At 44.0% G+C, this 14351-nt stretch overlaps 1 protein-coding gene across 1 annotated transcript; it reads left to right on the top strand.

Moving 5' to 3' along the window:
• Nucleotides 1–330: 330 nt before the first annotated feature.
• LOC146619038 (extracellular calcium-sensing receptor-like) lies at nucleotides 331–3965 on the top strand. The gene is made up of 9 exons (XM_085370171.1): nucleotides 331–440; nucleotides 713–1007; nucleotides 1113–1199; nucleotides 1380–1649; nucleotides 1853–2059; nucleotides 2147–2422; nucleotides 2506–2733; nucleotides 2823–2946; nucleotides 3034–3965. Exons 1-9 carry the CDS (start codon nucleotides 331–333, stop codon nucleotides 3963–3965), a joined length of 2529 nt encoding a protein of 842 aa, XP_085226297.1.
• The last annotated feature ends 10386 nt before the right edge of the window (nucleotides 3966–14351 follow it).

Genomic DNA, 14351 nt, shown 5'->3' with positions numbered 1-14351 from the left:
CTTGTATGGTGGTTAAACCCCAAGAATAATCATTCTTCTGTTATATTGATTTACCAGTGTATATGAAATGCATTATATGCCCTGCCCCCTTCTTATTCTTTTTCCCTAATGGGTGGAGTGCAAGATTAAGTGACACAACATTTCAATAAAAGGGATTAGTAAAGCAATGAAACATAATTACTAGGCTCAGAAAATCAGAAAGCTGTCATGTGCTCATTATTACAAACCAATTTGCTCTTGATCATTTTGCTGTATTTCTACTTTTCTTATGCTGTATCATCTCATGTATTTCCCTTCTGTCAGTTACAGGGACAATTTCATCTAAATGGCATGCATAAGAGTGGGGATGTCGTTTTGGGTGGACTGTTTCCAATTCACTTTTTTAGAAGCGTTCCTCATCTGTCTTTTACCTCAAAGCCACAACAGCCTACATGCCATGGGTACGTTTAACAGATTATCAGTTTAATTGTTGCCATTCGTTTAGTAACTACTAGCTTTGCCATATATTTCCAGGGAACATGTTTGATTTTTAAGTAATATAATATATAGATTTTTAAGCATCTGTTGTTATTTTTTTAAATTAAAATATATCTTTAATTGTCGTCATTAATTTTCTGTAATTTTTTTGTTAGTTTTGCAATAAGTTTTCCAAGTAGTCTGCGGTATTACTGTATTATTCAATAATTATCTTTCTCTTTTTTCTTCTTTTTAGGTTTTATGAACTAGGATTTAGGCTGGCACAAACCATGCTTTTTGCTATTGATGAAATCAACAGAAATTCCAACCTGTTACCAAATGTGACTCTGGGATACACTTTTTATGATAACTGCGTTGAACTTGGAATTGCATTTCGTGCAGCATTGTCATTAGTCAGTGGTCAAGAGGAAAAAATTATATTGGATGATACATGTGTTGGAAATCCTCCAGTCATAGGGATTGTTGGTGATTCTTCCTCTACACCTTCTATTGCCATCTCCAGCGTCTTAGGTTTGTACAGAGTACCTATGGTAAGTTTTCAGTTTAACCATAGCATGTTATTTTTGTTTATATTAACTTAATTGTAAATTTAATGTCAATAATAATATACAATATACAGTCTGTATTTTTCACAGGTGAGTTATTTTGCTACATGTTCCTGCCTGAGTGGCCGTCAAAAGTATCCATCCTTCTTTAGGACGATCCCAAGTGATGCTTTCCAGGTAAACGTCACCAAAATTAAAGAAATGAAAAATAAAGAACTAGTTTTTTTAAGGATATATCTGATGAATACCTGTTTACCAACAGAATACATAATGATGTGCTGTAAAGCTGATGAAAAGAAATGCTAAAGAAAGATTTTTCTAGCCTATGCAATAATGATTTAATCTGTATTCACTTAGGTTCATGCTATGATTAACATTCTCAAACATTTTGGCTGGACTTGGGCAGGCCTGCTGGTCAGTGATGATGATTATGGATTTCATGCAGCAAGAGCCTTACAATCTGAGCTGAGTCTGTCTGGTGAAATTTGCCTTGCTTACGTTGAAGTTTTACCTTGGGACAAAAGCACAGATGAAGTCAGGAGGATCGTGAATGTCATGAAAAAATCCACAGCTCGAGTTGTCATTGTCTTTGCACATGAGAGTCGGATGATAAAGCTTATGGAAGAGGTCTGGCTTTAAAACAATTTAATTATTACTAATTTAAAAGATCACTAAGTGTAATACGTATCTTTCATATTTATGTGAATGTGTATAGAAAACAAATCACATTGAATTATTTTGGCAGACCAGAAACTAGTAGAATTTCATGATGATATTATTTTTTTAAATTTCAGTATCACTGTAAACTTTTGATTTAATACAATGCACAGGTACTAAGGCAAAATGTGACAGGCCTACAGTGGATGGCAAGTGAAGCCTGGACATCAGCTACTGTACTCCAAACCCCTCAGCTTATGCCATACCTGGGTGGTACACTGGGCATTGCTATTCGCCGAGGAGAAATACCAGGGTTCCGGGAGTTCCTGTTACAAATACGTCCTGACCTATATCACAACAATAGCTATGGGAATAGCATGGTAAGAGTTGAACCATTTACTGTAGTATATGCAAGAATTGCATATTTTCTTTATGTCTAACAAACATATTTCAATCATATATTTCAGGTGAATCAGTTTTGGGAATTCACATTTCAGTGCAGATTTGCTCCAGCTCCACCAGGCTGGTTGGAAGGTGGAGGTCCACTATGCACTGGACAGGAAGAACTTGAAAAAAAAGACACTGAATTTTTGGACATTTCCAACCTCCGGTCTGAATACAATGTATACAAAGCTGTTTATGCTTTTGCACATTCTCTTGATGATATGCTGTATTGCAAGCCAGGAAAAGGGCCTTTCAGTGAACACAGCTGTGCCACATTGCAGTCACTGAAGCCATGGCAGGTGTGATATCAGGTTACACTCAATCTAAGTCAATTGCTCTGTAATTATTTGCAAGTTAGATAAAACACATTCTTTTTAAACAGCTTGTTTATTACTTGGAAAGGATGAACTTTACCACACCATTTGGTGATCAAGTGTCATTTGATGAGAATGGTGATGCATTGCCAATTTATGATGTGATGAACTGGTTGTGGCTCCCAGATGGAAGCACTAAAGTTCAGAATGTGGGTGAGGTTAAGAGATCAGCTTTCAAAGGTGAAGAACTCATACTTGATGATGACAAAATCTTCTGGAACTTTGATTCGAAAAAGGTTATATATGTTTTTTCAGACATTTATATCTTATCACATGTATGTTATATATGTCATTCAGGCAGATCATTTTTACTTTCTTCTTGTAGCCACCTCGATCAGTATGTAGTGAGAGCTGTCCTCCTGGTACCCACATGGTGAGAAGGAAGGGGGAACCCGAATGCTGCTTTGACTGCATCCCTTGTTCTGAGGGAACAGTCACTAATAAGAGCAGTAACTATTTATCTTTCAGCACAGCATATTTAATTAATTCATATTAAATATACAAAGTGTTTCACTATCTGCCCTCTTTTGTATCAGACTCCTTGGGGTGCACCAGTTGTCCAGAGGATTTTTGGTCAAACTCCCAACGTGACTACTGCGTTCCTAAGAAGACAGAGTTCCTCTCCTACCACGACCCTCTGGGTATTTGTTTGACAGCAACCTCCTTACTGGGCACATTCATATGTGCTGTTGTTCTAGGGATCTTTATCTATCATCGCAAAACACCTATAATACGTGCCAATAATTCAGAACTTAGTTTCCAGCTATTACTGTCACTCAAGTTGTGTTTCCTGTGTTCACTTCTGTTCATTGGACGACCCATGATGTGGACATGCCAACTCAGACATGCAGCATTTGGCATCAGCTTTGTGCTGTGTGTCTCATGCATCCTGGTAAAAACCATGGTTGTTCTGGCTGTGTTCAAAGCCTCCAAGCCAGGAGGGGGAGCCAGTCTGAAGTGGTTTGGTCCTATGCAGCAGAGAGGAACAGTTTTGGTTTTCACATCTATTCAGGCAGCCATCTGCACTACGTGGCTTGTCTCTTCCTCTCCAACTCCACATAAAAACACCCAATATCACAATAACAAGATTGTTTATGAATGTGCTGTTGGTTCCACTGTTTGTTTTTCAGTGTTATTGGGCTATATTGGTGTGCTAGCTTTCCTCAGTTTTCTAATTGCATTCCTGGTGAGGAATCTCCCTGATAGTTTTAATGAGGCCAAACTCATCACATTCAGCATGCTGATCTTCTGTGCTGTGTGGGTGGCCTTTGTTCCTGCTTATATCAGCTCACCAGGAAACCATGCAGATGCAGTGGAGGCATTTGCCATCCTGGCCTCAAGTTTTGGCCTGTTAGTTGCACTATTTGGACCCAAATGTTACATAATCCTGATAAGACCAGAACTGAACACAAGAAAAGCTTTAATGGGTCGTGACATTGTATGGAAAAAAAATTATGATTCAGAGTGAAAAACTACATGTGGAAAATAAAATATACATAATGAATTGAATTCACAGAAATTTGTAGAAAGATCCCAAGAAGTTTGTGTTAATAACCTATTAATGCAAACTTCAAGAAGTATGATTTTACCAGAAAAAAACTTGTAGTAGTTTGTGTAGTAAGTAGGAATTGGAGCTGCAAAATGCATGGCTTCTTGTTTCTTTTTAATACCAAGAATACTTCAAAAGTGTAATGATTACTTAGAAGTACCTGTGGTAATTTTTATGTAATAAACTGTATTCATTGATGCAAAATGAAAGACTCCCAAGAAGTCTGATGATTAGGTGAAATATCCATAGAAAATGCAAAAAACACCTGATTCAAAAATAAACAATAAAACAACAATAAACACGTATTTATACTGATCAAAAACTAGCTGGATAATAATCTATTTTATCATGAATCACAATATGAAACATATCAAAGAGTTCTGTCAAAAGAGCTTGAAAAATAAATAAATACATAAGATAAGGCTTGAAAGTATAGAGTATATTTTATATCTGGATGACAATACAAGGTAAAATAATATGAGGTGGAAAAGTGACTGTCAATGGAATATATATATGTCTAATACACAAAAATAAAATGCCATCCATATTTCACAGCTGTGTGTGTGTGTGTGTGTGTTGTTAAATGTTGAGTAGGCGCAGCAATAGAATTGTAGAATTATACTCGCAGGTGTGATGTATCAATGAAATAGTCATTTACAAATAGTAATTTCAACAGAGGTTGCCTTGGCCATTAATTGAACTCTAACCATCCAAAGATCCAACCTCTCCTGCATGAAGTCGCACCAAACAGCAGAGGTATTACCATAAGGTAAATTAATTTCAAGATTATTACATATATGACTTTCATATTTCATATACTTATAGAAAACAGAAAGAACGTCAGCTTTCAAGGTTTCATGGTCCTAAACCCTTTAAGACCGGCTGGGGCGGGCACGCTCCATTTTGCATACCTAATTTTAAATCCCAGTAGAACTGCAACCACATAAGCTAGCGCAATACTGCATTTTGCATATGAAACCTGAGGAGTTGTACTTACATTTTATGCCATCAGCTTGTCCTAAGTCAAGGTTTACTTCCACATATGGCTTTGCAAAAATTTCAAAAAAAGCATTTGCAGCAACAAAAACATAATATTCTAGAAACAGGCTTTGCCGATCCAATCAGCTGTTCATGAATAGACGTCAGCGCGAACTATTGCATGTCTGCCATTACCTATACTGGTGTTTTTAAAAGTCATGTTTGACTTTATGCTTTTCTGTATAGTTTCTGGGATGGTTAGAACTCAAATTGCACTGCTGGAAATTGTTTATGTTTTATAATTCTGACTTTAATCTCAGCATTCTGACTTTATTCTTGGAATTCTGACTTTATTCTTGGAATTCTGACTTTATTCTCAGAATTCTGACTTTAATCTCAGAATTCTGACTTTAATCTCAGAATTCTGACTTTAATCTCAGGATTTTGAGGTGGGCACCTGCAGGCTTCCAGCTTCAGTGACAGCGATGTGTCCAGTTTGGCAGGTGGAGAACTAATTCACTAAATATGGTGGATATAAGTGATTTTTTGCGTGGCCGAGGGGTCCCCGAAGATGCTATTTTATTAATGGAAGAGCAGAAGGTGAGTAACAAAAAGAGAGATAGTTTGGTGTCTCCTATTTTTACAGGAAAACAGTTACGGTACAGTTACGGTTAGCGATTAGCATGCTTGTTAGCTTATAATGTTATATAGGAATGAACGTGTTTCATGATGTTACTGTATACTAGGTGAATTGACGTTTTAACTGTTGTCGATTGCGGGATCATCCCAGATGGGTTCGTTGCATTTTATTTTATTGTTCTACTATTTCAGAGTTTTTCAAGGCAGTTAAGCGGAGCTGTGTTACAGACATAGCTGGACTGGCCATTGGGCATACCGGGCATTTGCCCGGTGGGCCGCTGGCGATTTTTTGTTTTTATGGGCCGATCGATTTTTTTTTTTTTTTTTTGGAAGGGTATAAATAATGAAAGGTGTTGGATTGGCCAATTGGTCATGATCGACTCTGGGCAGGACCAATTACAGCCGAGGAGGTCGGATGTACCCTCCCTCTTGTTTAGCAATCATATAGACGAACTAAAGAAAATGGAGAACAAAAAAAGGAAAGGAGATGCAGAAAAAATTAGAGCCAAAAAGAAACAAGCCCTTCAGGCAGACGCTGCCAAATGTGTAAAAATAACTGAATTGTTTGGCGGTAGCTATGGCATAGCTTCCACAGATTTAGCAACATCAGCAAGTGGTGGAGGCCAGCAGGTGGATAAGGGAAAGGGGAGGCAAGAGGAGGAGAGACCCGAGGCGGCCGCCGGTCATAGTGGCAGAGGAACTAAACTTCAGGTAAGAAGTTATGACCTGCTGTCTATCTGTGTCAGCTATAAACCAAGTTTAGTTGTAGTTTGTTTTCGTTGTGCTGACTTTTTACAGCTGCTTAGAATAACTGGTACTGGTGGGATGCCCTCAGGCCTCTGGCCTCTGGGCCTGAAGCTCGGTCCTCTCTGGCACAGCTGGCTGCCGGCGAGGACCGCGGGCACGCCACTGCAACCCCCTCTGGCCTCTGCTCCGTAGCTGCGGGGTGACCTCTCCTTTGGGGCTCTACTCAGCTCTTCCCAGGAGGGTGGCACGGTTCCCCCCCCTTTGGTGGTCCTCCTCGGGTCCTTGTACTCTGGGGCCTCTGCATATCTGGGGCCTGGATCTCCTCCATACCTGCTTCATACCCTGGTGGACGGGGCTATGGCTCCCCACACTCCCTAGCAGATCGTTACATGGAGAAACCTTTGGAATACAAGCATGACAAGACCAAGATGGCGCCGCGTATGGATGCCCTGGTGCTTCAGTGCGTTACTTCTGTTTTGTTTTTGTGCATAACTTCTGTGTCTGGGCACTCCTCTGGATATTCTTACACCAGAGAAGAGCTTCTTAACTACAGGACTACAACACCTGTGGATTTACTTCCAATATTTGTCGCATCTGCGGCAGATTTACTGCAGACTCTGATCAGGAAAGTGAGACGCCGAAAGAGAGGAAAGCGAGCCGGCGCACTCGTGCGTCTGAGGAGATGCGGACTGCGAACTGCTCTTCCTGGGATCTTCCTTTCCAATGTACGCTCACTCAGGAATAAGATAGACGAGCTGGCCCTGATGAGAAGCATGAACAGAGACTTTGCCTCCTCCTGTGTCTTATGTTTTACGGAGTTGTGGCTCTGCGAGGACATCCCGGACTGCGCGCTCAAGCTGGAGGGCTTTCATCTGCTGCGCGCGGACCGGCAGGCCTCTCTCTCTGGTAAGACCAAAGGTGGAGGCGTCTGCTTCTACATTAATAGTGGCTGGTGCACTGATGTAACAGTGATTGCTCAGCACTGCTCTTCCTCTCTGGAATACCTTTTTATTCACTGCAAACCATTTTATTCTCCGCGGGAGTTTGCTTCATTCATCCTGGTCGCTGTTTACATCCCGCCAGATGCGGATGCGCAGGCAGCTCAGTGCGCCCTCGCAGAGGAGATACTGCACATGGAGCGGACATTCCCGGACTCTCTCATCATTGCTCTTGGGGACTTTAACAAAGCCAATCTGAGCCATGAGCTTCCCAAATACAAGCAGTATATTAAATGCCCGACCAGAGAGGAGAGGACATTAGACCACTGTTACAGCACGATCAGCGGGGCCTATCGTGCGGTGCCCTGCGCTTCACTCGGACTTTCTGACCACGTCATGATCCACCTAATCCCCGCATACAGACAGAGGCTGAAGCTCTCCAAACCTGTCGTGAGGACCAAAAAACTGTGGAGCAACGAGGCTGTGGAGGAGCTTCGCACGTGTTTGGAGTCTACAGACTGGGACACAATGAAGGCTGCTTCTAACAGCTTGGATGAGTTTACGGACACTGTCACCTCCTATATCCACTTCTGTGAGGACAGCATTGTGCCATCACGCACCAGGGTGAGTTATAACAATGACAAACCCTGGTTTACTCCTAAACTCAAAAAGCTGTGGCTGGAAAAGAGAAAGGCGTTCAGAAGCGGAGACAGGGACTGCTACAGAGAGGCCAAGTACAGGTTCACTAAAGAAGTGGACATTGCTAAACATCAGCACTCTGAGAAGATGCAGCAGCAGATCTCAGAGAATGACTCGGCCTCTGTGTGGAAAGGTTTTAGGAATATCACCAACTACAAGCCTAAAACCCCCCACTCCACTGATGACTTGCTCTTGGCCAACACCCTTAACGACTTTTACTGCCGTTTTGACGAGCCATCAGGCAGCCTTCACACCTCCAACGGCCCCAACAATAGAGACACTTTGGACACTCATTCCCCCACCTCTCCCCCCTCCATAGAGCCATCACCACCTTCTAACACTTCACCTACAACACCCCCCTCCTCACCCCACACAAAAGAGGATTTCACACCACCTCCTCCCACCACAACTCTTCATATTCATGAAGCAGGTGTGAGGAAGCAGTTTAAGAGTCTGAATGCTCGAAAAGCTCCCGGCCCAGACAGTGTGTCTCCTGCCACCCTCAGACACTGTGCAAACAAGCTGGCCCCAGTGTTTGCTGGCATTTTCAACTCCTCACTGCAGGCATGTCATGTGCCTGCCTGCTTCAAGTCCTCTACCATAATCCCTGTCCCCAAGAAACCTAGGATCACTGGACTAAATGACTACAGACCCGTAGCTCTGACATCTGTGGTCATGAAGTCATTTGAGCGCCTGGTTCTCTCCTATCTCAAGACCCTCACGGCCCCCCTCCTGGACCCCCTGCAGTTTGCATACAGAGCCAACAGGTCTGTAGATGACGCCATCAACATGGCCCTACACTTGTGCAGCCACAACAACCTGCAGCATCTGGACTCCCCAGGAACCTACGCCAGGATCCTGTTTGTGGACTTCAGCTCTGCCTTCAACACCATCCTTCCAGACCATCTCCAAGGTAAGCTTTCCCAGATGAATGTGCCTGATCCCATCTGCCGGTGGATCACTGACTTCCTGACGGACAGGAAACAGCATGTGAGGCTGGGAAAGAATGTCTCGGACTCCCGGACCATCAGCACCGGCTCCCCTCAGGGCTGTGTTCTTTCTCCTCTGCTCTTCTCCCTGTACACCAACTGCTGCACCTCCACCCACCTGTCTGTCAAGCTAATCAAGTTTGCAGATGACACCACCGTTATTGGACTCATCTCGGACGGGGATGAGTCTGCCTACAGGAGGGAGGTTGAACGTCTGGTGTCCTGGTGCAGCCACAACAACCTGGTGCTGAATGCCCAGAAGACAGTGGAGATTATTGTGGACTTCAGGAAGCACACAGCCCCACTCCCCCCCCCACCATCCTGACTGACACCCCCATCACCTCTGTGGACTCATTCCGCTTCCTGGGTACCACCATCACCCAGGACCTAAAGTGGGAGCCCACCATCACCTCCGTCATAAGATAAGATAAGATGAGATAACCTTTATTAGTCCCACACGTGGGAAATTTGTTTTGTCACAGCAGGAAGTGGACAGTGCAAAAGTTATGACGCAAAAATTAGAATACAATAAGAATAAATACAGTACACAGCTGTACAGAATAGAATAAAATAATATACTATATACAGTAGAATAAAATAGAATAAAAATATACAATAAGATAAAAATAGAATACGAATGCTATATACAACTGAGTAAAAATACAACGATGCCAGAAAAGATTATTGCACTTAGTGTTATTGCACATGTGTGGATGTGTGTGTTTGTTCAGTTAAAGTCTTTGTTGTGGAGTCTGACAGCAGTGGGGAGGAAAGACCTGCGAAATCTCTCCGTCCCACACCGTGGGTGCCGCAGTCTCCCACTGAAGGAGCTGCTCAGTGCTGTCACAGTCTGCTGCATGGGGTGGGAGACGTTGTCCAACAGGGATGACAGCTTAGCCGCCGTTCTCCTGTCACTCACCACCTCCACTGGGTCCAGAGGGCATCCTAGAACAGAGCTGGCCCTTCGGATCACCCTGTTCAGTCTCTTCCTGTCCCCAGCAGAGATGCTGCCGCCCCAGCAGACCACACCATAAAAGATAGCAGAAGCCACCACAGAGTCATAGAAGGTCTTCAGGAGTGGGCCCTCCACCCCAAACGACCTGAGTCTCCGCAGCAGGTACAGCCTGCTCTGCCCTTTCCTGTAGAGGGCGTCTGAGTTATGAGTCCAGTCCAGTCTGTTGTTCAGATGAACACCAAGGTACCTGTAGCTGTCCACAGCCTCAATGTCCATACCCTGGATGTTCAGTGGTTGCAGTGGAGAATGCTTGTGCCTGCGGAAGTCTACCACCAGCTCCTTGGTTTTACTGGCGTTGATCTGGAGGTAGTTCAGCTGGCACCAGTCCACAAAGTCTTGAGTCAGTCCTCTGTACTCCTTGTCGTCCCCATCAGTGATGAGGCCGACTATTGCAGAGTCATCAGAGAACTTCTGCAGGAAGCACTGGGTGGAATTGTGGGAGAAGTCTGCAGTGTAGATGGTGAAGAGGAACGGAGCCAGAACCGTTCCCTGTGGGGCCCCCGTACTGCAGACGACCCTGTCCGACACACAGCCCTGAGTCCTCACATACTGTGGTCGGTCGGTGAGGTAGTCCAAAATCCAGGTAGTGAGGTGATGGTCCACTCCAGAGTTCTCCAGCTTGTCCTTCAGAACCGAGGGAAGAATAGTGTTGAAGGCACTGGAGAAATCAAAGAACATGATTCTCACAGTGCTTCCAGCGGTCTCCAGGTGAGCGAGGGAACGATGTAGGAGGTGAATGACGGCATCATCCGCGCCAATGCCAGGCTGGTAGGCAAACTGAAGTGGGTCCAGTGATGAGCTTGTTAGGCGCCGAAGCTGAGCCAGGACCAACCGCTCCAGGGTCTTCATCAGGTGGGATGTCAGAGCCACCGGCCTGTAGCTGTTGAGGTCCTTGGGGCGTGAAGTCTTTGGCACTGGTACAACACAGGAGGTTTTCCAGAGCTGTGGGACTCTTCCCAACCTCAGGCTCAGGTTGAAGAGGTGCTCCATCACCCCACACAGTTGGTCCGCGCAGGACCTGACGACCCTCGAGCTGATGCCATCTGGGCCCGCTGCCTTCTTGCCATTAATCCTCCTCAGTTCCCTCCTAACCTGGGTGGTTGAGAGAGACAGGCTGGAGCCTTGTGTTGAGTGTGTATTGGATGCTGTTGTTGGGGGTGGGGAGGAGTGAGCAGGGTGAATAGAGGAGGTGTGAAGTGTCTGAGGTGTCAGAGGTGGAACAGCAGCAGTGGGGGTGGGTGAGTCTGCAGCCGATGTTGTAGACTGTCTCATGGTTGAATCAAATCTGTTGAAGAAATGATTCAGTTCATTTGCCCACCTCACATCCCTCCCAGGCAGAGAGTTCTGCTGTCATTAAGAAAGCCCAGCAGAGGATGTACTTCCTGAGGCAACTGAAGAAATTCAACCTGCCAACACAAACGATGATGCAATTCTACACTGCAATCATCGAGTCCATCCTCACCTCCTCCATCACCGTGTGGTACGCTGGAGCCACTATCAGGGACAAACAGAGACTGCAGCGTGTTGTGCGCTCTGCTGAGAAGGTGATTGGCTGCAGACTCCCATCTCTGCAGGACCTGTACACCTCCAGGACACTGGGGCGTGCAGCTCGGATCACAGCTGACCCTTCTCACCCTGGACACAGTCTGTTTGACCTGCTCCCCTCAGGCAGGAGGCTCCGGTCCATTCGCACCAGAACCTCTCGCCATAAGAACAGTTTCTTCCCCTCTGCTGTTTGACTCATGAACAATAACTGTATGACTGTTCCCACCACTAACACATGACCCTACGCTGTGTTCACTGCATCATTCCATGTTTGGCACTGATCACCACCTGCACTCATGTATATATCTATCTACTTAGCACTTTTAATTCTTATTCTTATTTTTATTTATTTATTTTTTTCATGTCTATTTAAGCGTAATTTATGACAGTATGTTTGCACTGAAGCACTGCAGCAATATCTTAATGTTGTAAACCTGCTCAACATTTGGCAATAAAACCCTTTCTGATTCTTTCTGATGCTGATCCACACAGGTATGCACAGAGGTGTACATTCACAGACGCGGACTACACCTTTCTTGGCTGTTGCCTCAAAGCACATTGTGCGCTGTCTATCTTGCGTGCTGCACAATATTGTTTATTATTTAGTATCTACTGTTATCTACTGCTAGCTAGTTTATTGTGATGGTGCTGTTTTTTTATTATGTTGCTCTTTGTTGTTTGCTTTCTCTTCTGTTTTTTTTCTCCATACAGGTGATCCAGGTGTTTTGTTTTTCTTTTCTTTTCTTTTTTTTTCTTTCTCTCCCCCCCCCCCCCCCCCCCCCCCTTCTCACCGTCTCTTCTCCCCTTTGGTGTTTTCTTTCTCTCCCTCTCTTTCTTTCATTCTTTCTCCCTGTCCTGTCCCCCAGTCATGTCTGTGTGCACTTAACGCCTACGCGTGGAAATGGTAGGCTACACTACAGTTCACTACCGGTAAAAAATAAACTTAATACAGTATTTGATTTTTTTTTATAGAACAATAAAATAAAAAGTGCTGGCTGAGGAGCGCTGCCGTGTTGAACTTTGACCTCGGAGTGACGTGACGTTTGTTCTCACAACCAATAAAAGTGCAGAAAGTTGCAAATCAGGCATATTGTTCGTATATACACAAAATAAATAAATAAATAACGAAATAATCCCGATATTGTGCCAAAGACTGATTTACAAAGTTACTTTGTGTTCTATGTGTAATACCTTTGCTTAAATGACTAAATGGACTGTGTATTTATGACTCTGCGTTATAGTCCTGCATACATAAGTAACATTCATATGTACAGATTAAAATGTACAGAGATACAGTGGGGCAAAAAAGTATTTAGTCAGCCACCGATTGTGCAAGTTCCCCCACCTAAAATGATGACAGAGGTCAGTAATTTGCACCAGAGGTACACTTCAACTGTGAGAGACAGAATGTGAAAAAAAAAAATCCATGAATCAACATGGTAGGATTTGTAAAGAATTTATTCGTAAATCAGGGTGGAAAATAAGTATTTGGTCAATAACAAAAATACAACTCAATACTTTGTAACATAACCTTTGTTGGCAATAACAGAGGTCAAACATTTACTATAGGTCTTTACCAGGTTTGCACACACAGTAGCTGGTATTTTGGCCCATTCCTCCATGCAGATCTTCTCGAGAGCAGTGATGTTTTGGGGCTGTCGCCGAGCAACACGGACTTTCAACTCCCGCCACAGATTTTCTATGGGGTTGAGGTCTGGAGACTGGCTAGGCCACTCCAGGACTTTCAAATGCTTCTTACGGAGCCACTCCTTTGTTGCCCGGGCGGTGTGTTTTGGAACATTGTCATGTTGGAAGACCCAGCCTCGTTTCATCTTCAAAGTTCTCACTGATGGAAGGAGGTTTTGGCTCAAAATCTCACGATACATGGCCCCATTCATTCTGTCCTTAACACGGATCAGTCGTCCTGTCCCCTTGGCAGAAAAACAGCCCCATAGCATGATGTTTCCACCCCCATGCTTCACAGTAGGTATGGTGTTCTTGGGATGCAACTCAGTATTCTTCTTCCTCCAAACACGACGAGTTGAGTTTATACCAAAAAGTTCTACTTTGGTTTCATCTGACCACATGACATTCTCCCAATCCTCTGCTGTATCATCCATGTGCTCTCTGGCAAACTTCAGACGGGCCTGGACATGCACTGGCTTCAGCAGTGGAACACGTCTGGCACTGCGGGATTTGATTCCCTGCCGTTGTAGTGTGTTACTGATGGTGACCTTTGTTACTTTGGTCCCAGCTCTCTGCAGGTCATTCACCAGGTCCCCCTGTGTGGTTCTGGGATCTTTGCTCACCGTTCTCATGATCATTTTGACCCCACGGGATGAGATCTTGTGTGGAGCCCCAGATCGAGGGAGATTATCAGTGGTCTTGTATGTCTTCCATTTTCTGATGATTGCTCCCACAGTTGATTTTTTCACACCAAGCTGCTTGCCTATTGTAGATTCACTCTTCCCAGTCTGGTGCAGGTCTACAATACTTTTCCTGGTGTCCTTCGAAAGCTCTTTGGTCTTGGCCATGGCGGAGTTTGGAGTCTGACTGTTTGAGGCTGTGGACAGGTGTCTTTTATACAGATGATGAGTTCAAACAGGTGCCATTCATACAGGTAACGAGTGGGGGACAGAAAAGCTTCTTACAGAAGACGTTACAGGTCTGTGAGAGCCAGAGATTTTCCTTGTTTGAGGTGACCAAATACTTATTTTCCACCCTAATTTACGAATAAATTCTTTACAAATCCTAC

The sequence above is a fragment of the Diplotaxodon limnothrissa genome, linkage group LG14, assembly GCF_057381915.1.
Source record: "Diplotaxodon limnothrissa isolate DT_005_m linkage group LG14, D_limnothrissa_male_GT1.1, whole genome shotgun sequence".
NCBI lineage: Eukaryota > Metazoa > Chordata > Actinopteri > Cichliformes > Cichlidae > Diplotaxodon > Diplotaxodon limnothrissa.
Note: the sequence above shows the minus strand (reverse complement) of the source record. Positions and strands in the feature narration are given on the sequence as shown.